Raw genomic sequence first — 24,445 nt, forward strand, 5'->3', positions numbered from 1 at the left:
ACAACACATTAACTCTAATCCTCCTAGGGAGACAACTATACCTATCCTATATAACAGGGATGTACTCTGGATGCAAGGATAACAGACCATTTTTCCAGCTTACATGTCCTTAGTCAGCCTTCTAGTCAAGCCACAGCAGTAGATTAAATGGTTGAATAGCTATACTTACTGTGAATGTAGGGAGGCCAAGTGAGAGTCACCAAAGAGCAAGTCTCAGAAAATTTTCTTGGAAAGTGAAATCCCAACTGTGCAGCTTATAATTATATGAAAAAAATGCCTTCTATGTAATATAGGTGCTAGATAGATAAATTTATCTTAATATTTTGGAAAAAAGTGGCACAAATAAACCAAAATAGTCACTATGCAAATAGGGGTGATGTTATTTTTATCATTATGTATTTTGTCACTTTTTCATAAACATTATTTTTATTATAAACAAGAAGACTAGATCAAAATTGCAGACTAAGCACACACACTATCTCACCATTTCTTCTCTTAAATTCTTGAAAATAATAGAAAGATATTTTTTAAAGCCATAAAGGACAAGAAAAACATACAAGAACATCATGAACAGACAAGAAATGTTAAGGAATCCCTGAAAGAAAATATCAATATAATGAATCAGATTGAGGGACAGCCATAACCCAAAAGCTGCAAAAAACAGGAATGGTCCTGGGGTATTACAAGCTTAGAGGCAATGATTACAAAGAACAAGAGAGCCTTTACACCTCTTGAGAAGTGACTATTTGGGAAAGACTCCAATTTGTATACAAATCTTGGCTCTGGAGAAGCAGGGCAGTACCCAAGTGACCAGTAAAACTCAGGAGAATCAATTAAGTAACAATGTCCACAAGATAAGTAGTTGGCACATGCCACTGTACACTTTCTCAGCTGAACCTTCCACTAAAATACTCCCCCTGAAAGTTCAGACTCCTCTAACTGCTTACTCATCACATACATGAAATGTATCATAAGCATTTTGAACGTAACAGGTCAAAAACTGAACTCCTTACCCTTTTGCATACATATTCCTTACACAGCTTTCCCCATCTCAGTTAATGGAAATGCTCTCCTTTCCATGAAGGTCAGGGCAAAAACCCTGGAGCCATCCTTGACTCCCATTTCTGTCATTCCCCACATCTAATCAATTAACAAATCTTACTGGCTCTATCTGTAAAAGATACACAGACCCCAATTACTTCTCACTATCTAGTCCAACCAAACAGTAACCTAAATTATTGCATCAAGCTCCTAACGGCTCATGCCCACACCCTCACTACAATCTAGTATTATAAACACAATAGCCAAAATGATGGTTTTAAACATAGATCATGTCACTCCCAAGCTCAAAATCCTTCAATGGCTCTTGTTACCTCTCTGACCTCATCATCTATTACCCCCTCACTTCTGCTCCAACCACACTGACTTGCTGTTACTCAAATACGCAAGGCACAACCCTGCCTCAGTAGCTTTACACATTGCTGTTACATCTTCCTAAAATGTTCTTCCCCCAGGATATCAAGACTTGCTCCCTCAACTCCAAGTCTTCACCCAACTGTCACCTCTTCGGTGAAGGCTTCCCTGACTACCCTATTTCAAACTTCATCCCCTGTAACACTCTACTCCCCTTTGCCATTTAATCCAAACACATATCCCTATTTAATATAATATATATTCTGTTCATTCATTTTTATTATTGTCTGTCTCCCCCCTCACCACACACAAAGGCAGAGACTTTTGTCTGTTTTATTTGCAGTGATATCCCCAGCACCTAGGGACTGACACACAGATGCTTAATAAATTTTGAATTAATAGTTTTTAAGAGAGAGATCTGAATATAAGCAGTCTAGTCCTGAGGCCACATTCTTAACCTCTACCTTATACTATTAAAAATATACTACACATGGTTATAAAATAATTATACATGTTTAAGGAAATAAAAGTTGAATTTTTTTTCAATGAGCGGGCAACAAGAGACTAACAAAGTGATCAGGCAAATTCAATAAAGAACTAAATAAAAATGAAATTCCCCCTACCTGTATTAAAGAAAAGTCAATTCCAGGTGGAAATGTGAAAGTAAAATAATAAAATTCCTAGAAGATAATATAAAAGAGTGTCTTCATGAAATGAAGACTTTCTGAATCTTGTTAAAAAAAGTCTTTCCTTACTTTTTTTTAAAAGGATTCAGAAAGTACTAACCATAAAGGAAGAGCTTATTAAACTGGACTACAGTAAAATGAAAACTTCTATTCATCAAAAGATATCTTAAAAGAATGAAAAGGCAAGACAATAGAATGGAAAAGACACTTAAATGGAAAAGATATTTGCAATATATGTAAGTGACAAAGAGTTTGTAGCTAGAATATATAAAGAACCCCTAAAATTCAATTAGAAAAAAAGAGGGACAATTCAATTAAAAAAAATGCAGAAGCTTCAAACTGGTATGTCACAGAAAAAAAATAACTAAACAGCCATTAATCATGTTCTACACCTCTAGTCATCAGGGAAAATTCAAATTAAAACCACAATGAGATATTACTATACACTCAAAAGAATGACTAAAACTACGAAAACTGATAGTGTCAAGTGCTGATGAGAAAGTGGAGTAACTGAATGCCTTAAACACTGCTTGTGGGTGTATAAATTGATAACAACCACTTTGGAAAGTCAAAAGAAGCCACACACAAAAGGACACCAGTGTATTATTTTATTCCATGGAGTTCAGAAAAAAAACAATACTAATTTTTATGTTGGAAGTCAAGGTACTGATTAACTTTGGAAGTTGGCAGTAACTAGAAAGAGGACGCGAAGGAGACTGTCCTGTTTCTTGATTTAGCTGATGGTCACAGAGAAGTGTTCACTTGTGATAATTTAGTGAGCTGTGCATTTGAATTGAGCGTTTTTCTGTATGTATGTTATACGTCAAATATAAAAATTTTTTTTAAAAGACTGAGAGTGGGCTTCCCTGGTGGCGCAGTGGTTGAGAGTCCGCCTGCCGATGCAGGGGATGCATGCGGGTTTGTGCCCTGGTCTGGGAAGATCCCACATGCCGCAGAGCGGCTGGGCCCGTGAGCCATGGCCACCGAGCCTGCGTGTCCGGAGCCTGTGCTCCGCAATGGGAGAGGCCACAACAGTGAGAGGCCCGCCTACCGCAAAAAAAAAAAAAAAAAAAGACTGAGTAAAATAGTTACTTCCAGATACACAAAAATTGAGAGAGTTCATACCAACAAACCTTCACTAAATGAACACTAAAGGATGTCCTTCGGAAAGAAGCAAAATGATCCAAGATAGCAGTGTCAAGGGATGGAAGATGAAGGCAGGGAGGAAGGTTAGAGCCAAATTATGAAGGCCCAGCATGCCAAGCTAAGGAATCAGAGATCCACTGGGATCTAGGGAGTTTTTAATAATCAAAGTGATTATTTTGCCTGGATTTCCCCTTCATTTGTTTGCTACCTAAGATTCCTTTAAGACATAGTTCAAGTATTGTTTCAGTAACCAATCTCACTGTGGTCTAATTCTCTTCTGAACTTCTACAGCACCTCTTAGAAGAAGACAGGGTACTTAAGAGCATAGGTCTCAACTGGCTAGTTGACTGCAAACTAGACAACTGCAATTAGCAAATTAACTCAAATACGCTAGTGTCCACCATCTGTACTATTATTTTTTTTAAGTAGTTTGTGGGGAAGAGACATATGAAGTTAAAAAACAATAACACTAGAGAGTAGATGAGGGAAACAGCTGGTGGGAAGTGTAAAACCAAGTGTAAAACCAAGTTTAATTTTGGATATTTCTCTTTTGCTAATATGGTTCCAGAAAAAAAAAATCAGTCACATGATGGATACATAACATAGACATAAGATAAAAAATGTTCATGTCAACATATTTACTACTTTAGTTTTGTTAGGAAATATTAGAATGAAGACAGTTCAAATTTCTTAAACATGATCAAACATTGTTAAAGTTTTCATTAATAGAAAAACAAAATATTTGCTTTTGCGAATACCTGGAAGGTTTCCATTGTAGTCCACATCTTCTATGCTACATCCCCATTTAATGAGAAGTTGCAAACAGCCAAGCCGCCCATGAAAAGCTGCATAATGCACAGGTTTCCACTCTCTCTTATCAGTCACGCTGGGATCCTAAAGGGAACATTCATAAGGACTCTGTTTTTTTTATGTTTTGTAGGGGAAACACTAAGTCTAGCAGCTTAATTCTGCAAATGAGAATTGGAGGCTGTTCTTAAAACTATAAGGCAAACACTAAATATCATAGAAATATTTACTGCAACCACTGATTTGAACATATGAGCTAGTAATATACAAATGAAATTATACACTCTTTTAAAAAAGAACATAACTAGCCACATAAAAATCGTTTCTGAAAAGGACCTTAACTAGTCATTTTACTGGTCACAAGTTCCTGAACAGTAAAATGAAAGAGATGGATTCAAATGATCAAATCTGGGCTTCCCTGGTGGCGCAGTGGTTGAGAGTCCGCCTCCCAATGCAGGGGACATGGGTTCGTGCCCCGGTCCGGGAAGATCCCACATGCCGCAGAGCGGCTGGGCCCATGAGTCACAGCCGCTGAGCCTGCGCGTCCGGAGCCTGTGCTCCGCAACAGAAGAGGCCACAACAGTGAGAGGCCCGCGTACCGCAAAACAAAACAAAACAAAAAACAAATGATCAAATCTTATCCTTGGGAGCATAACCAAAGAGTTAATGAAAAAATATTTAACTCTTATAAGAAGTTATTTTTTACAACCACTGGGTAATATTAAAAATAAATATCACAATAAATGAAATTTCTGCAGATATATATCACTTTCTAAATTAGTGTATGAAATAAGAGTTACAAAAGAAACAGGTAAACACAGCAATTCAGAAATATTTACAATCCCTGGTTAAGATATGTCTGGAAGCTTCAGTATCTTCCCTGTTAAACTCTGAACTGACATGAAGAATCCATAGCCTCTGAAATATTTTGTACCACTAAGCTTTTTGTTGTTGTTGATGATTTATCTAAATTACTGCTCCCATGTTTAAAGATAGAAAAGCTAAAGAGAGAGATCAAATTACTTCCTCAAAGTCACATAAGGGATTTACGAAGTCAGGAAGAGATAACCAGACTACCAAATGTTAGTCCGTATGATATGGACTGTATGGATTATAGTCCATATCATTATACATTCTCACTTATTAACAGGAATCCCTCACCACTCCACTTCGGAGCATTATTTGTAAAGTGAAAGAATGTCCGTGTGTTGTAGCAAGGTGTAAAGGAGTGCATCCACGATCATCTTGAGCTGCCAGATTGGCTCCATTAATTATAAGAGCCTGAAAGTAGAGAAATAAGAATGAGTTTATATGAATATAGATGTTAAATCATAAATGCAGATGCAGATTATTTAAAGGCAAGGAATTTGTTAACCAATAGCTAAGCTATTATGTAAGTTCTTACATGTGTGTTACACACAAAGTGTGAGAAATTCTTAGCTAGTCCTAAGAAAATGCTTGAGATCCTTTTTAACATTGCCTATGAGACATGTATACCCGATTTCACATTCTGATTTGAGCATGTACATACAATTTATAAAACAAACTTTTCATGAACACAGATTAACAACCACTAACTTAAATAATTTAATGCTAAGCTAATAAAATTGAAATTTAAACTTCCTCTATTTCAAAATCTTTTATTAACTGGGTTTTGAATACAATAAAAGGATTTCATTACCAAAGTAACTAGTTCCAAGCTCCAAATCAAAATTCTAACGGCATCTGAGGAGATTCCATCTGAATTTACAATTGGCCCAGTTTCTGTATATGGGTTATATCATATACACAACACACCCATTTATATAATATACAGAGTAATTGGTTTAAAAAATTATTAGCAAATATTTTTCAGTTTTATCTCCCTCAGACTTTTTTTCCTTTAACCAGCCTATATTTACCAGCATCTCAGCAAAAGTTTACTTAGTCATAATTCCTACCAAGAGTTTTAGGAAGAACAGTATCCATGATTTTGCCTGACTCCCATTAACAAACTAGTCAATAATCATCACAAACCACATATTGAGTGCTTACTATGTCACTACAAAGAATATGAAGCGATATCAACTTAGGGAATTAGGACACATGTAGAGACAAAGACAATCAACTATACAAAGCAGTCCTTGGTAAGTAACAACTACACAGTATAGTACCCCAAAGCATCAAAAAAGCTCTAAGAATGAAGAGATCACTTTGGGGAACAGAAGGACAATCAAGGGAGAGGGAGTGGGTTAAACTAATACTTAGAGGAAGGAAAGCATCAAGTAAAGCTTCATTTGACCCTGATATGCCCTTAAGTTACTACTGTATTTGCTCCTTCCTTTCACTGGCTACTTTTCAAATACCTCAATGCCTCAACTTCAAATCCACCTGCAAATTGGGTGCTGTCCCTATCAATGCATAGAAATATAGCCAACCTCCCCCTATAGAGAGTTCTCTAGTTCAATGGCATTTCCTTAAGTGCTAATCCCCTTAATTTTATTCTGTAATTGATAATCTGCCTGACTTCAACTTCTTCCTTCACTTGCACAGCACTAATGGGTCCTGGCTCTCCATCTCTCTTTCTCCTCTGAATTCCTTACTCATTTTGCTGCTTCCTCCCATTGCTACTAGTAACATTCTTCAACATTCAATCCTCAGTACTCTGTACTCTTCTCTAAGCTTTATTACTCCTGAAATCTTTGTCACCAGTGTCCTTTTCAACTGCCCTGTCCTTCTGTACCCGAATGACCTATAGGCACCTTAAACTCAACATGGGCCAAAGTTGAACTCAACATCCTTCCTCCCAAACCTCCCCTGCCTTTCGGACGTCCCTATCTATAGTGCCATAATTATGTCGTTCTGACTCAAAACCTTACAGTCTCACTACACTTTGCCAATGCCTGCTATGCAAGATGTTTTAAATAATTTTCTTTGTTTCCCGCTGCCACCAACTAACCTCACCCTCTACGGTTAGTGATAATACCAAAAGTCTCTGATTATCTTGCTTCCAAACTCTCTCTTCATCCTACATAACCCTGGATACATCTTGCTAGAATAATTTCCTGAAATACTGTTTTCATTACCACATTCCCCTGTTAATGTCTATGTGCATGTGTGTGTATGTATGTATGTGTGTGTATATACATATATATACACATATATACATGTGTATAGTATACATATAAAATTCTCTTTCCTATACAAATGAATCTTTATTCTACTCCTAAGACATTTTACAAACCTGGCTTTATCTAAACTTAGTTCAGAACAAATCATCTACACTCAGTCAAACTCATATAATGGTACATTCCTTGAACACACCTCATTTTTCCAATTCAAAGATTTCACACAGAATTATAGCATAGAGGTTAATGGGACAAAGTGTAGGTTCAAACCCTGGCTTTGTCACTAACTTAAGCAACAAACTTAACTCTGAATCTGTTTCCTAATCTACATGAAGGGAAACTCATAAGATTATTGTATTAAATGAAGTGATGCATGGGAGACGGTGATTGACACATACAAAGTGTTCAATAAATAAAAATCATTTTTATTTGCACCTGACATGGTCCCTACCTACAATGCTTCTTCTCTACTTATCTTTTTAAGATCAACCCATTCTTTTAGGATTAGCTGAAGTTTCATTTCCTCCATTTATGATTCCCCTATCTTCTCTTAAGTTCTACAGTTCTTCTCATCTATACTTTTCATGAGAACCTTACTCAGAGACTGTGATTTGTACTGTTTTGTAACTCACTGAGTAAAGCTACTGTCATTCCCAATAGAATCTCAGGCTTCTTATAGGCAGGGACTGTTGTTTGCTCATATGATTTTGTATTCCTCGAAGTTCCAGTCCATTTCACGACATTGATTAAATCTATTTACTCTAATAAACTAGATCCTGCCACATATTAATACATAACTCTGGCCAGGAAATACGTTAAATGAGGAATTTTAGGCATGGCAAGCTATAAAGAATATAATCTGGGCATGACTATGACATCCCTTAAAACAACCCAAACAGATAGCCAACTGCTTTAGAAATAATATAATTTCCAATCTTATACAATCTGTTTGAGTGACAGTTGGTACCAAAATATCTGAGTCCTGGAATCCAGTAAGTTTTTGTTTAGAACATAGAACTACTAAGTCTATGGGATCAAATTATTAGAATAAAGGCAACAGCCCAACAGAACTATGCTAAAGTAATTAAACTTATTGAATTTTTTTAAAAAGTAACCAAAGTTATTATTACCTGCATGCAAGCATCCTGTCCCCTGATGGCAGCTATGTGAGCTGCTGTCCAACCTCTCACGGTTGCTTGTGAGAGATCAGCTCCATGCCAGAGGAGCCAATGAAGACACTACATTAAGAAAATACCCACGTTAACCATGTTAGCAGATATTTTTAACATTTTTATATATATTTTTTAACATTTTTATATCTTTAAAGTTAGTCTATCATCATGAAATATTACAGCCTGAGAAGCATCATAAATGAATGAGGGGGCCAGGTATAAGAAAAACAAAAGCACAAGCACAATGATAATGGTAACCCACATTTGGCCTTACTGTTGGGTAAACCATATGGAGTGGTAGGAGCTGTGGCAAACTGGAGACCATATTCCTTGTCCATACTACTACTTGAAATACTACTCATTCCCAGCCAGTTTTTGCCATGAGTGAAATGCTGGTCCAAATCTTACGTTTGACCAATACTCTGCAAGCCAAACAAAACACATCTGTGGTCAAATTCACTCAATGGCTGCCAATTTACAATCTCTGCCATAGATCTTTAAATGGATTCAGAAACTTCTGTATCAGAGAAGACACTGTAATTCTGATGATACTTTCTAAGAAAATAAGTGGCATATTAAACAAAGTGAGGGAGTAAAATACATCTTCATTTAAGATTTTTTTAAATTAACTTAAGTCTCAATATAATTCAGTACTAGAGGTCTGTGCCACATATAGTGTTACTCTCTTTATATGTTCAAGTTTGTAGATTCCACCTTAAAGAACTTTCTTTCTTTATAAAAGAATTGATTGTATCATTGGGATACACTGTCACATCAATCACTGCGATATCATTTTTTGAAAAGGCAAATCATTTAGGTATCATTTGCCTGTCATGGAGATTAATGGCCAATAAAATATGGGGGGGTGGAGCTGAACCTCACTAATAATCACAGTAAGTCATTCATTTACTCAACAAATATTTATGGAGAACCAACTATATGCTAACACTGTACAGGTACTAGAGAATAAAACCACTGTAAACATTCATGTACAAGTTATTTCTCTCTCCAGGATAAATATGCAGAAGTGAGATTTCTGGGACACAGGTAAGTATATGTTGTTTAACTTTATAAGAAATTGCCAAACTGTCTTCCAAAGTGACTGTACCATTTTACATTTCTACCAGCAGTGTATGAGAGTTCTAGTTGCTCCATATTCTTGTCAATATTTGGTATTATCATTTCTCTAGGTTATGCTTTTGTTTTTGTTTTGCCATACTAACCGGTGTGTAGTGACACCTAATTGTGGTTTTAATTTGCACTTCCCTAATGGCTAATGATGTTGAACACTTTTTTCATGTGCTCATTACCATCCACATGTCCTCTTTGAGGAAGTGTCTACTGAAGTCACTTGCCCGTTTTTAATTGGGTTGTTTTCTTACTATTGAATTGTGAGAGTCTCATATATTCTGGCTACAAGTTCTTAGTCATATTTATGATTTGCAAAGATTTTCTCCTATGTTTTCTTCCAGAAGTTTTATAAGGTTAAGTTTTACATTTGTTTATCATCTGCTTTCAGTACATTTTCACATATGGTAGCAAGTATGAGTTGAGGCTCACTTTCTTATGTATTGACTGTCCAACTGTGCCAGCACCATTTAATAAAATACTATCTGTTCTCCATTAGATTGCCTTTGCATCTTTGTCAAAAATCAACTGACCAATCAGCAGGACTTCAGAAATGGCTAAGTGAGGAGCTTAGTAAATCCTCCCCAAGAAGCAATGACAAAGCTAGACAAAGTTGTCAAAAACAACCATTTAGGGAATTCCTTGGCAGTCCAGTGGTTAGGCCTCTGAGCTTCCACTGCAGGGGGCACGGGTTTGATCCCTGGTTGGGGAACTAAGATCACACATGCTACGTGGTGCAGCCAAAAAAAAACCATTTAAAGACTCTGGAAGGCATACAACAAAATGAGAAGCATTTATTCAAGAAAAATCTACTGATTCTCAGAACACGGAGAGCCCGTGGCATAGAAGCCTGGGACTACAAGGATTCTTACCCCCAGCGTCATGATGCATAAGTTCTACCCAGGTGGACAGCTCCACTGCCCTGCTGGAGGGACTGAAAAGTCCATGCCCAGGCACATTTTCAAAAACAATTCTAATCCTCAGTGTCAACAATTTAGGAAAGCCAACATCAGAGCTAGCCTGAAGTCATGACACTTGTTGGGGCAAACAACAAAACTAAAAACCACCTAGAAAATTAACAGAAAAATACAAGAAATGAGACAGCCAAAGTGGGCCTTGCTAAGATTCCACTTATCCCTTGTGATCTAAAAAGCTGTGTACATGTACAAAGTCACTTATACTCAGGAAAGACTGAAGAGGTCCCAAGTTGGCTAGACATTCTTGGCTAGACATAAGGCCTTGAAAACACAGGGGAAAAAAAAAAAGCCAGGCTGACCTGTAAACTGCTTGAACTTTGAAAACATTCCCCAAACCCCAAACAGATCTATCAGCAAAAGATGGACTCCTTACTAGCTCAAGGTATTTAGGCACAACCTCTGATTAATCACTGGCTGATCACTAAGCTATGCTGACCCAGGGGTGACCCCTATGAAGCCAGGCTTAAAAATAAAAACAAGAGGGGAATTCCCTGGCAGTCCAGTGGTTAGGATGCCACACTCCCACTGCAGGGGGCAAGGGTTCGATTCCTGGTCTGGGAAGATCCCACATGCCGTGGAGCAACTAAGCCCGTGTGCCACAACTACTGAAGCCTCCATGCCTAGAGCCCATGCTCCACAACAAGAGAAGCCACCGCAATGAGAAGCCCGCACACAACAACAAAGAATAGCCCCACTCGCCACAACTAGAGAAAGCCTGTGAGCAGCAACAAAGACCCAACGCAGCCTAGAATAAATAAATAAATAATAAATTAAAAGGATATATATATATATAACTGAGTCACTTTGCTGTACAGCACAAATTAACACAACATTGTAGATCAACTATACTTCAATAAAATTTTTTTAAAAAGGATGCTAATATCAAAGTTATCGTGAGGAATAGACAATACACTTTGTCAATACATACTAAAACTCAAGGCACCTAATAAATACTAAGCACTGCAAAAAATAAAAATAAAATGTCCAGTTTTCAAAATGCCCAAACTAAAAAACTGTGAGACATACAAAGAAAACAAGAATGTATAACACATACACAGGAAAAAAAAAGGAATTGATAGAAACCATCTCTGAGGTACTTCCCTGGCGGTCCAGTGGTTAAGACTCCCCACTTCAAATGCAGTGGGCACAGGTCCCATCCCTGGTCAGGGAACTAAGATCCCACATGCCATGAGGTGTGGACAAAAAAAAAGAAAAAAAAAGAAATGATCTCTGAGAGGGCCCAGATGCTCAACTCAGAAATACTGCAAAGCAGCTACTAAATATAGCTTTAGAGAACTAAAATAAATTATTTTTTAAAGAATTTATGTTGGGACTTCCCTATTAGCAGTGGTTAAAAACTCCCAGAGCAACTAAGCCTGTGCACCACAACTACTGAGCCCATGTGCCACAACTACTGAAGCCTGCACGCCTAGAGCCTGGGCTCCGCAACAAGGGAAGCCACTACAATGAGAAGCCCGTGCACCACAACGAAGAGTAGCTCCCGCTCGCTGCAACTAGAGAAAGCCCACACGCAGCAATGAAGACCCAATGTAGCCAAATAAATTAATTTAAAAAAAAATTTTTTTTTTTTTTTGCGGTATACGGGCCTCTCACTGTTGTGGCCTCTCCCGTTGCGGAGCACCGGCTCCAGACGCACAGGCTCAGCGGCCATGGCTCATGGCCCAGCCGCTCCGAGGCACGTGGGATCTTCCTGGACCGGGGCACGAACCCGCATCCGTGCATCGGCAGGCGGACTCTCAACCACCGTGCCGCTAGGGAAGCCCTAAAATTTATTTTTAATGAATTAAACAAAAATATGACAATGATTCATCAAATAGAAAATAAAGAGACAGAAATTTTTTTTTTAAAAGAAAATTCTGAAGGTGCAAAGTATATCTGAAATAAAAGTTTACTACAGGGGCTCAAAGGCTGATTTCATCTGACAGGAGAAAAAAAATGAAGTCTAACAAAGCACAGTTTTCACCAGCTGTTAATTTAGTGATCATTTTATACTACCAACATAAGTACCATGAGTCTTAAGAAATTTCAGAAAGGATAACAAAATGTAAAGGTATTGGGCTTCCCTGGTGGCGCAGTGGTTGAGAGTCTGCCTGCCGATGCAGGGGACATGGGTTCGTGCCCCAGTCTGGGAAGATCACACGTGCTGCGGAGCAGCTGGGCCCGTGAGCCATGGCCACTGAGCCTGTGCATCTGGAGCCTGTGCTCCGCAACAGGAGAGGCCACAACAGCGAGAGGCCCGCGTACCAAAAAAAAAAAAAAAAGTAAAGGTATTAATGCAGTACTCAAGTAGAGAATTAGGAGATGATCCTCAAATGAGAAAGTAGAAAGGCGCCAAAACCTTTTGATCTAGATTTAGTTTTGTTAAAATTTAACAAACATTTTTTGAACAGCTGCTATGCACTATGCTAGACAGTAAAAATATAAATTTAATTCAACAAATTCATCAATACAACAAACATTTATTGGGAACCCTCAATGTGACTCCAATATGCCAGACACTATGCTAGATGCTGTGGAAAAAAAGATAAATAAAACCCAAATGGTACCTTCAAAGAGCTCAAAATCTAACAGAGAGGGACTTCCCTGGTGGTCCAGTGGTTAAGACTCCGTGCTCCCAATTCAGGGGGCCCGGGTTCGATCCCTGGTCAGGGAACTATATCCCGCATGCTGCAACTAAGACCCAGCACAGCCAAATAAATAAATAAATATTTTTTAAAAAGAATATTTAAAAATATCTAACAGAGAATGCAATTTAATGTGATAAATACAATTTTTTTAATGTGTGTAAAATTGAGGGAAAAGTTGCTAGTTGGAGGATAGTGAGGGGGGAAACACAGAAGGCCCTGCCAAGTGGGTGCTACCTGACCTGGATTTCAACAAGCTAACCACTGGAAAGAGGTGAGACCAGGCAGATGTAATGGCATGTACACAGTCTATGATAATATGAAACAGTGGACTAGTTTGGGAAATGACAGTAGTCACCAGTACTGCATCATAAAACAAGTCTGATGGGAGATGAGGTTGGAGAGGTAAGTCAACCATATTAAATAGCTTAAACTTTATCCTACAGGGTATAGAGAGTCTCTACAGGGACTTAAGGAAGGTTTTAAGTAATAGCAGATTTTTGTTTTAGAGCAATAATTTTGTATGCCAGTTATGAACTAGAAGTAGACAAGACAGGAAAGAATGAAATCAAGTAGCTCTAAGGCAGTGACTATGAAGGTGGAAAGGACAAATTTGAGAGACAAAGACGGAACAGAATCAACTGACTTAGGGATCAGTTCTCACTACATCAATGTGCATCATGAAGCGCTTGACCTAGACAAATGCTGATACTGTGTTTTGCTTCTGTAAAATCCCAAGACAACTCAATATGATGCAAATGACATTAGCCTGGAAAACTAAGAGAGGGAGGGAAAAGAATAACAGTTTAGTTTTAGACCAACTAAGTTTAAGATGCCAGTCAGATATGCATGAGCTGTTGATAAGCGCTGGATGCAGAAACCAGAATTCAAATTCTGGAGAGAAAGCAAATCAATGAATTATTATGTAGAAGTGATTAAGCCAAGGAAATCTAAAAATGGCCTGGAGACAGAGTGTAAAGTTGAAGAGAGACACCCATTGGCAAGAGCATAAAGAAAACCACTAATTTTAGAGAAGGCAGGGTAGGTTAATCAGAGAAGCTGAAAAGATCCCAGGAAAGAGATGAAATAAATGGTATAGCAACAAGTCCTATGCTATTTGAAATATAGCAAAGTAAAATCAGTATTTCCTCCTCTCTTCAAAATCATTTAAAAAAATTTTTAAAGAGCAAGAAAACCCCATCTTTGGTGAAGCTAGGAGATATCTGAAACCACAAAACAGATGGGAAAGCTGCCCAAGAATAGATCAAACAGGGATGTGGGAGCCAACAGCAGAGAAAATCCCCACTCAGGGCTGCAAGCACAGAAAGACCTGTCAAGGAACATTTCTCCCAGGTGAGAGGAAGCCACTAAAAGGCCAAAGCAAAAACCCCTACAGTTCAAGGGTCACACAAACTGGTGGAGAGAGAGTCTTTGGACCAGATTTGGTTCCAAAAAGCAGAAAAGCCCAAACAAAGAAATCACACAGAGAAGCCATATTCATGGAAAGCAGACTCTGTGTGGCAGCGAAAAAAGAGAGTTGTATAGTGAATAGAACCACTGCAGCCTACAGACTGGAGAAATGTAATAGCTAAAATAAGCTCCCCACACACAACCATGAATCATGAGAAAAATTCCAGTTGGCTTTGCACACAGCCCAAAAATAAGAAGTTGTGCATACAAATGAACTTATCTATGAAACAGAAACAGACTCACAGACATAGAGAACAGACTTGTGGTTGCCAAGGGGGAGGGGGGTGGGAGAGGGTGGATTGGTAGTTTGGGATTAGCAGATGCAAGCTATTAAATACAGAATGGATAATTAACAAGGTCCTACTGTACGGCACAGGGAACTATATTCAATATACTGTAATACACTATAATGGAAAAGAATATGAAAAAGAATGTATATACATATGTATAACTGAATCACTTTGCCATCCAGCAGAAATTAAGACAACACTGTAAATCAACTATACTTCAATAAAATAAATTAATTTTTTTAAAAAATTTAAAAAATAAAATAAAAAAAGAAGTTGTGGGCTTCCCTGGTGGTGCAGTGGTTGAGAGTCCGTCTGCCGAAGCAGGGGACAAGGGTTCGTGCCCCGGTCTGGGAAGATCCCACATGCCGCGGAGCGGCTGGGCCCGTGAGCCATGGCCGCTGAGCCTGCGCGTCCAGAGCCTGTGCTCCGCAACGGGAGAAGCCACAACAGTGAGAGGCCCGCGTACCGCGAAAAAAAAAAAAAGAAGTTGTGCATAAAAATATTCACTAAGCACCGCTTGTACTAGTGAAAAATTGAAACCAATGAAATATCCATCAATCAAAAAAATCAATAAGTTCTGATATTCATATAAGAATAGACTATTACAACATGGCTGAAAGGAATAAACTAGAGTACATATATGTAACCACGTCATTAAAATTCAAAAACACATTGTTGAAAAAAAAAGCAAGCTGCAGAATAATACAAATAATATGATGACATTTGTATAAAACATGTCCTGGCTTCCCTGGTGGCGCAGTGGTTGAGAGTCCGCCTGCCAATGCAGGGGACAGGGGTTCGTGCCCCGGTCCGGGAGGATCCCACATGCCGTGGAGCAGCTGGGCCCGTGAGCCATGGCCGCTGGGCCTGCGCTTCCAGAGCCAACGGGAGAGGCCACAGTGGTGAGAGGCCCGCATACCGCAAAAATAATAATAATAATAAAAAATTTAAAAAATAAAAGATGTCCTTTAAAACAGTGATATAATCATATATAAGAACAGCATAAAACATATATGGTAATAATAAACACCAAATTCAGGGTAATAGTTATCTCTGGAGTTGGAAGGAGAGAAATGACACCTGGGAGGGGTGCTCAGGGGCTTCAAATATATCTGTGATATTCCATTTCTTTTCCAAAAATCTGAAGCAACTACAGCAAAAATATTAGGATTTGATAGAGCCAGGTATGCATTACATTATCCTCTGCAAGTTACCCTCTATGCTTGCCTTAGGAACCCAGCCACCACCCTGTGAAGAAGCACAGACTAACCCACGTGTGGGTACCTCACAAAAAGACCCCCATGGAGAGGGATCAAGGGGCCCAGCCTACAGCCAGCATCTACTACCAGATGTCTGCGTGAACAAGCCTTCAGAAGATTCCAGCCCTGGCTTTTAAATCTTCTAGGTGGAGCCCCAAACATCATGGAGTAGAGACGCTGTCCCTGAAATCCAAATTCCTGGTTCACTCCTGAGCATAAATAAATGGTTATTTTATACCACCAAGTTTTAGGATAACTTATTACAAAGGTAACCAGAACACCCAAATGTTAGACTGAACTGAAAAGAAAAATATTTGTATATAAGTGTATAACTGAATCACTCTGCTGTACAGCAGAAATTAACACATTGTAAATCAACTATACGTCAATAAAATAAATTTTTTTTAAAAAAGAAAAGAAAAATATTTTCAGTGCCTAGCATAAGGCCTCAGTCCTGTTTGCTAAATTTACAAAACTGTCAACAGCATTAAACTCACCTCAGTTTAATAATTTTATAGTTTCTTACCTCCAAACTGCCAGAATGTGCTGCCCAATGTAAAGGGGTAAATTTATGGAGAACGTCAACTTCATTAATGCTGGCACCACGTTCTACCATTTCTGAAAGCTGCTTTACATCTCCAGCACGTACTGCATCATGTATGCTACCAAAATGCACTTTCTTCCTGGCACCTACTGAAAACAAAATTGCTTAAAATATATTACAAAACTAAAAACAGACTAAAGCAACGATTGAACTGAAAGTACAAAATCACTTTGGCTTTCCAAATAATTTACTACAAAGATGTTTGTGCTTAACATCTTAATCTGACTTCAATTTCAGCTCTAATATGTAAAGAGCACGGACGTTGTCACCTGCATCCATACAGGAAAAAAGCAGAACAAATAAAGTCAACAACTTTTCTTGCACTCATCAAAGAGTTGAGGTCTCAGGACAAACGGCCACCCTGAATTTGGAGAGACAGGCAAATACAGAGAAACACGGTCAAGTTCAGCTTACCTGAAGCAGAAGCCACTAGAACCATAAGCTTCTAAAAGCACTTAAATAGTAATTTTGACAAATTGCTGGGGGCTGGGTATGTAGTAGCCTAACAGTGAGAAACTCCTCAGGGCCACAGTCTTAGGAGGTCCCCTCATTTTCATAGATTTTACCTTCCAAACTCCACTAGGTTATCACTGTGAAAAACCAAGAAAAATCACCTCATGTCTTTGGTAAAGGAGGAGAGAGGTAACCATTTTGAAATCTGCCCAGCTATTCTCTGTAACAAAGGCCTACTCTCCAGTGAAAAAGACTTTACCAGAACCTTATCTCACATAGGCAGATATATTTTACTAATATTTTTCATATCTTTCTCATATGTCCTACACTAAGAAAGGAATGGCAGGTCACAATTTTTACTTCATACATTCTAGTGTCTTATATTTTATAATATAATGTTCCAAACATCAAGACTGGATTGTCAGCCTTACTGTACCGTGAAATATTTTAATGTGCATTGTGAACCAGAAATAACACAAGTATCTAAGCACAAACAGACAGTTATTGGAGAAGGAAGAAGTAAATAGTTCAATCAAAGCATTTCCTAAACCAAACAAACAGGCACAATTCCTGACCTCAAATTGTTTTGAAAAGAACTCACCAACACCTCTGGAAGATAATCTATGCAGCCTTGTATTACTATTTTTATATGTATATGTCCTCTCTCCACAATTAGCATGTTAATTTCTTGACGGTTGAAATCATATCTTATACCAACCCTTAGCAAAATGCTATGCATTTTACTCAAAAGTCCTTTGACCATGTACCATATGCCAGGCACTACGATAACACAATGAATATACATGGATTTAAGACATTTTCTTTCCACTGACACTTTAAAATCTATTGGGATAAATTCGATGAAATCGAAAACCTGACCGTAACATCCTAAGAGATTACAGGTAAAATAAAGGAGGAGAAGGAAACACTCAAGCAAGACTTTGAAGAACAATTAAGATCTATGCATTCGGGAAAGAGAGTAAGGAAGCACCCCGAGAAAACCAGACCACTTGGTAAATGTTTAATGATGCTAATCCCCTAGGTCAGACCTTCATTACTCTCCTTTATGTTTGTTTTTTTTAAATATTTTGGCCATGCCGTAAGGCATGTGGGTTCTTAGTTCCTCGACCAGGGATCGAACCCGTGCCCCATGCAGTGGAAGCACAGAGTCTTAACCTGGACCTCCAGGGACTTCCATTATTCTCCTTTAAACTAGTACTGCAAGATCTACAAATGAAGTTCTACCCACTCTAATACATTTTATACAGGGATGCTCTAATCCATCGTATACAAGGACACTATTCTGATCACTTCATTCCTCCACTCTGAACTGCTTCTGGTTATCCACTGCTAGTCTAGAGAACCAAATCCAAGCCCTCAGTACGACAGTCTATGCCCTCCCATAATCTGGCTCCATCTAATTTGACAGCCTTTTTTCTCACCACATTCCATTCCAATTTATTCATTCATCCACTCATCCATCCACTCAACATTAATCTGGTATCTACCATAAGGATAAAAAGATGAAGACATGGTCTCTATCCTCAAGGAACTAACAGAGATATACAAACACAAATTACAAAACAATGTAGTAAGAGCAATGACAGAAATATTCATAAGAAGTTATGAAAACACAGAAGACTTCTCACTCAGTTAGGGTAGGAGGGAAGGAGAGCAGAAAAAGATTCCTAGAGAAGGTAACACCTAAGATGAACCTTCAAGGATTAGCAGGAATTTGCCAGGTGAAAAGGATGCGGGGAAAGGCATCCTGGACAGGTCAAGAAACTATAAAAATACCCACCCTATTGTTGAAGCATAACGTGGAAGGAAAAGAGGTTAGAATTAGACAAGAGGCAGGCTCTTCTGGAACTTGTTGAACTTGAGCAGAGAGTGGGGAGTCATTGAGGGATTTTAAGCAGAAAAACAGAATGATCAGATTTGTAATGCTGAGTTTATATGGCTGGCTGCAGTGAGGTGAATTCATTGAGCAAAGGGAAAGAGTAGAGACTCAGGGACACCATGTAGGAAGATATCTACACTAGTCTACACCAGAGAGGTTGCCACCCTCAACCAAGTGAATGGCAGTAGAAACAGAAAAGGACACAGATTCAACATGTATTAAGGAAACAGGATGAATTGAACTTGGATGGATACAGTGGGTGAAATAAGGGAAAAGTAACAGGACAACTCCAAGGTGTCTGGCTTCATTACATAAGTGGTGTACTGCCAGAGACAGTGAACACTAAAGGACAGAGAGGGCATATGAATACAAAATTATATTCTGAATGTGTTGATCTTGAGGTGCCCATGGAAGAGTTCCAGAAAGGAGTTGTACATATGAGTCTGCAGCTCCAGTGAGAGGTCTGGAGTTGAGTTCTCAGTGTTAGCTGTGTCTCAGTATTAGGCAGCTTTTTCTGATCCCCAACCTCAACCTACACTGCAGCCAATGGCTCTCTACTCTTCTTTACAGCATTCATCACACCAGTAATTACTTGCTGAGTATTCATTTTCCCCACTAGAAGGAAGGAATGTGCCTGTCTTCTCTGCTTACATATCCTTAAGACAAAGCACATAATAGGCACTCAATAAATATTTACTGGATGACTGAATGAATAACAGATTCCGGGGTCGTTGGTAGGGTTGAAGCCATAGTACATGACAAAGAAAAAAGCACTAATGATGGCACTATCCAAGGAAAAAAGCAACGTTTTAAGAAGAGGATAGAAGAAAATTCAGGGGAGATAAGTAGATAGGTAGGTAGGTAGGTAGAGTCAGTAGAGTGGAAGGATAGGTAGGTAGGTAGATAGATAGATAGAGTCAGTAGAGTGGAAGGAAGAAAATGAGGTAAGTCTAATAATATCTCCAGAGTCAAATGCTGCAGAGACGGTAAGAACTTAAAAGGGTCCATACATTTTAACAAGAGTTGATGTCAGCTGGGAACGAAGTCTCAGGAATGAGAGCAGATAGAAAAATAAAAAAGGAAGTAAAGCTGAAATGAGGCAGGATGGGGGCCAGGTGAGCAGCTTTGGGACCTACTGAAAGGTCAATTAAGGGAAATGAGGAGTGACAGGTGAGAAAGGGAACTGCCAGAAGGGGCGAAGCTCCTGTGAGCTGAAGTGAGAAAAGGGGTGTGGGAGAGACGAGGGCCAGCGAAGTAATCTGACTCACACGGGGTCGCAGTCTCCGTGGAGAAGGTGGAGGGGCCTGAACCGGACACCCCGGGCATGGTGCGACCCCTCGGACTCCGGAGAGGAGTCGAGTCCAGGCCCCTGCTGCTGCGGCGGTCTTCGCTCGCTGTCACCCACGAGCCAGTGCAGCAGCGGCTGTCTTCCTCGTCGTCGCTAGGCCCGGGGACGCCGTCCTCCGTCGTTCTCTCCCAGGAGCCCCAGCAGCGGGAACCTTCGTCTTCGCTTTCTCTCTCCCAGAAGCGGCGGCGCCTGGCGTATTCGCTGACGCTCACCACGGAGGAGTCGCTGGCCACGTAGCCGCGGTCTTCACTCACCCCCTCCTCCCAGGAACTGCTGAGGCTGCGGCCGCCATCCACACTTCCGCCCTCCCAAGAGCCACTGAGCCGGCGGCTGTAGTCGTCACTGCCTCTCTCCCCGGAGTCACTGGTTCCGGGACCCCGGACCTCCCTGACTACCTCCCAAGTCCCACTGAGACGGAGGCCTCGGTCTTCTCTGACCGTTCCCACGGAGTCACTAGTGGGGTGGCTTCCGACTTCACTTAAACTCACGTCGCTGCTGCGGTCTCCCCTTACTCTCTCCCAAGAGTTGCTGGGACGGTGGCAATCGTCCCCCCTGACTGTCTCCTGAGAGACACTGCGACGGTGGCCCAGGTCTTCACTGACCCTTCTCGAGTCATTGCGGAAGAAGCCGACGTCTTCACTTGCTCTTCCCGTCGGTACCCTGCAGCGGTGGTCGCTGCCTTCACGGATTCTTTCCCAGTCTTCGCTACGACTAAAGCCCTGGCCTTTGCTAACTCTTTCCCTGGATTGGTCGCCGCGATGGCCGTGCCGGCCGTTTATCCTCCACACGCGATGGCTGGTGCGGCGGCCGCCGTCTTCGGTTGCTACTCCCCGCGATTCGCTGTGGCGGCGGCCGCCGTTGGCGAGTACCCTCTCCTCTGAGTCGCTTTCCAGCGTCCCGACTCCAGCCAACTGGTTGCAGCCGTGGTAGAGCCGTCACCTTGGATATGAGTAAATTTCCGGCGTGCTGCGGTCATTTCCGATTCCTCGCGGTCGTGCGTCACTTCCTGCTTCCCTGCTTTGCCTTTTTTTTTTTTTTTTTTTTTTTCTTTTTTTTCTTCCCCCAAGGCTTCTCCTCTAGAGATGGTGGAATGGACCGGTTTTCGGTGAAATTCCGCTCGGTCTCACATTCAGCCTGCCTAGGCCCCGCGTCTATAACGGCCTGGCAAAGGTCGCGCCCGCCGTGGCTCGGCGACGCACGTGGAGACTCCAGGACTGCAGTGTCGGCGTAGGTGACGTGTGTGTGCCTCGGGCCGGGCAGGGCCTTTTATCCTCGGCAAACCGAGTGTCATTTTTAAGTGCTGATTGGAGCATTGGAGAAAATATATTCTTACCCTATCATTTCATAAGTATGGACAAAAGACCTAACGGAGGAGTTAGCAGCTGCAGCGCTATCATTGTTGTGTGTTACTACTGCCAGGCTCTTTGATAATCGCTTGGTACTAATTCTCACGCTAATTTTGTAAGGTAGGTGTTATCCGCATTTTACAGGTGAGGAGATTCAAGGTATCAGTAATTTGCTAAGATCCAACAGCAGGTAAGTTGTGAAGCCAGTATAAAAACACAGGTCATCAGTCAAAAGATTGCACCAGGTCTCCTGACTCCAAGGTTCCTTTCACTGTAAAATGTTTACTTTCAACAGTTTGGCCCAGATCTTTTTCTGCAACCATACCGCATAACCTGTATTCTTCCTTTCATATTTATAGCAAATATATGGGTCAGGTCTTGTGCTAGCAGCTGAAAACAGAAATTAGAATTCTCTGCCCTCCAAGTGCATCACCCACCTTGATTTTCCTCTTACCCTGTTTTTTCCCATCCTTTTGCCACAGGTTTTGTTTAGTGAACACAGCTGGCAAATTCACCTGACCCTACCTTTTCTCTCTTGAAATATAGTAAGTGCCTTTCTTTAACTTCCATGGCCTCTTGTAACATTAATAACTTCCATTTGTTGAGTTCTTATGATGAGTCTGGCACTGTACTAAGGACTTTATATTAGTTTTTCTGTTTAATCCTTAACATAACCTACCAGGATAGTATTACTGTTCCTTTCTACAGTTAGAGAAGTATAGCACCAAAGTTAATTGCCTGAGGGTACACAGCTAGTAAGTATTAAGTACCCGCATTAGGTTTCCAACCTAGATCTTTGATTTTTCTGTGCATACTCCTCGAAGTCTCTGAATTCCCACAGCCTTTATTAGACCACTTATCATACTGTATTACAATTACCTGTTTAACAGTTGGTGCTCACTCCTACCCCCCCCAGTGACTCTGACCTTCTGGAAGGTAGAAACTGTATCATTATTCATCATGGCATTCCTAACATCTAGAATACTTAGTTAAAGGGTTTACTAACTGTTGTGTAGGTGAGTAAGTGGGTTGATGGTTGGTTGATTGTCTGGTGGATGAACTGATAGATAGAAAGTAAAATTTTTCAGGGACTTTGCTGGTGGTCCAATGGTTAAGACTCTACTTCCATTGCAGGGGGCATGGGTTTGATCCCTGGTCGGGAAACTAAGATGGCTGCATGCTGCTTGGCATGGCCAAAAGAAAAGTAAGAAAAAAAAGTAAAATTGGAAAGGAATTTGGGATTAGTCAACCCAATCCCCTCATTTTTGGAAATGGGGCAACTGAGGCCTATTGTCTTACCAGACATCTATTGAGTTATTAATATGAGCCAGTTTTTATGCTAAATGATTTGCAAATAGTCTTAATCTGTATTATTATTTCTATTTTTACAGGTGAAGAAATCAAGATTTGGCCAACATCCCATAACTAGGTGGTGGGGAGTTGGAACCCACTATGACTGAACTCCAAATTAATACAGTGTTTGTAGCCACTTATATAATAATTGTAAAGGCATTACTTTTTTGCTCTGTTGTATGGATAAACACACTGAGGCTGAGGGAATAAGGCAGCACACTCTTAAAGGATACACACTTGGTGGAAAGGATCAGAAAAGGAAACATAGAGAAGCAGAAAAAGTAAAATCTCCCAAAATAAACTTGAAAGGAATTAAAAATAAAAGCAGCAGTTAATGAAATAGAAATAAAATTGATCATAATAGTAGCTGGTGTTCAAAAAGAACAATAAATAGACAGCAAATCTGAGGAAGAAGAGGAGAGAAAACAATATCAGAAGCAAAGGGAACACATTACAGATATGAGGGACTTTGAAAACAAGTGAATTATTTAGTGTAAACTTATAATCTTGAAAATTGACTTGGACAATTTTTTTTTTTAATTTTTTTAATTTTTTTTTTTTTTTGCGGTATGCGGGCCTCTCACTGTTGTGGCCTCTCCCGTTGCGGAGCACAGGCTCTGGACGCGCAGGCTCAGTGGCCATGGCTCACGGGCCCAGCCGCTCTGCAGCATGTGGGATCTTCCCGGACCAGGGCACGAGCCCGTGTCCCCTGCATCGGCAGGCGGACTCTCAACCACTGTGCCACCAGGGAAGCCCGACTTGGACAATTTTTTTTAGGAAAACATAAATTTTAAAAAATTGTCTCAAGAGTTAGAAAATGTTAATAAACTGATAATTATAAAAGAATGCCTGGGCTTCCCTGGTGGTGCAGTGGTTAAGAATCTGCGTGCCAGTGCAGGGGACACGGGTTCAAGCCCTGGTCCGGGAAGATCCCACATGCAGCAGAGCAACTAAGCCCATGCGCCACAACTACTGAAGCCTGCATGCCTTAGAGCCCGTGCTCCACAACAGGAGAAGCCACTGCAATGAGAAGCTCATGCACCGCAGCAAAGAGTAGCCCCCACTCACTGCAACTAGAGAAAGCCCGCACACAGCAACAAAGACACACACAGCCAAAAATTAAATAAAATAAATTTAAAATGTAAAAAAAATAAGAATGCCTTATGAATCCCAGACAAAAGTCACTAGGAACAAGGCATAGAGGAAAATGGAGTACTTTCCAGCTTTGAAGGTAGCATAAACCTAACAATCTAAACGAGGATAGTGAATAAAAACTTACACCTCAGTCTCACTTATGAATATACATGCAAAAATCCTAAGGAAACTAGGAAGCCAGCAGTG

General features: G+C 40.2%; 1 protein-coding gene and 1 long non-coding RNA gene across 8 annotated transcripts in view; one reads left to right on the forward strand and one right to left on the reverse strand.

The window, feature by feature from the left end:
- The window catches only part of ANKRD42 (ankyrin repeat domain 42), an 86,552-nt gene extending 65,177 nt beyond the window's left edge, over window positions 1-21,375 (reverse strand). For 3 of the 7 annotated variants that reach the window (XR_010841392.1, XR_010841391.1, XM_067038395.1), the window contains exons 1-5: window positions 20,326-21,375; window positions 16,627-16,790; window positions 8,290-8,397; window positions 5,214-5,333; window positions 4,004-4,139 (exon numbers count right to left, since the gene is read on the reverse strand). Coding sequence is in view for 3 of the 7 variants with exons in the window: in XM_067038395.1 (XP_066894496.1) it covers window positions 4,004-4,139; window positions 5,214-5,333; window positions 8,290-8,397; window positions 16,627-16,790; window positions 20,326-20,383 (586 nt within the window). In the remaining 4 variants the exon portion in view is untranslated. Of the gene's footprint in view, window positions 1-4,003; window positions 4,140-5,213; window positions 5,334-8,289; window positions 8,398-16,626; window positions 16,794-20,325 lie in introns of all 7 variants that reach the window. The other 4 variants (XR_010841390.1, XR_009336734.2, XM_067038394.1 and 1 more) reach the window with 2 other exon arrangements.
- Window positions 21,376-21,477: 102 nt separating this feature from the next.
- Window positions 21,478-23,407, forward strand: LOC136794582 (uncharacterized). The gene is made up of 3 exons (XR_010841566.1): window positions 21,478-21,871; window positions 22,234-22,296; window positions 23,143-23,407. It is a non-coding gene; the product is annotated as an uncharacterized lncRNA (long non-coding RNA).
- Window positions 23,408-24,445: the final 1,038 nt, after the last annotated feature.

This window comes from Kogia breviceps, chromosome 7 (assembly GCF_026419965.1).
Source record: "Kogia breviceps isolate mKogBre1 chromosome 7, mKogBre1 haplotype 1, whole genome shotgun sequence".
Classification (NCBI taxonomy): Eukaryota; Metazoa; Chordata; class Mammalia; order Artiodactyla; family Physeteridae; genus Kogia; species Kogia breviceps.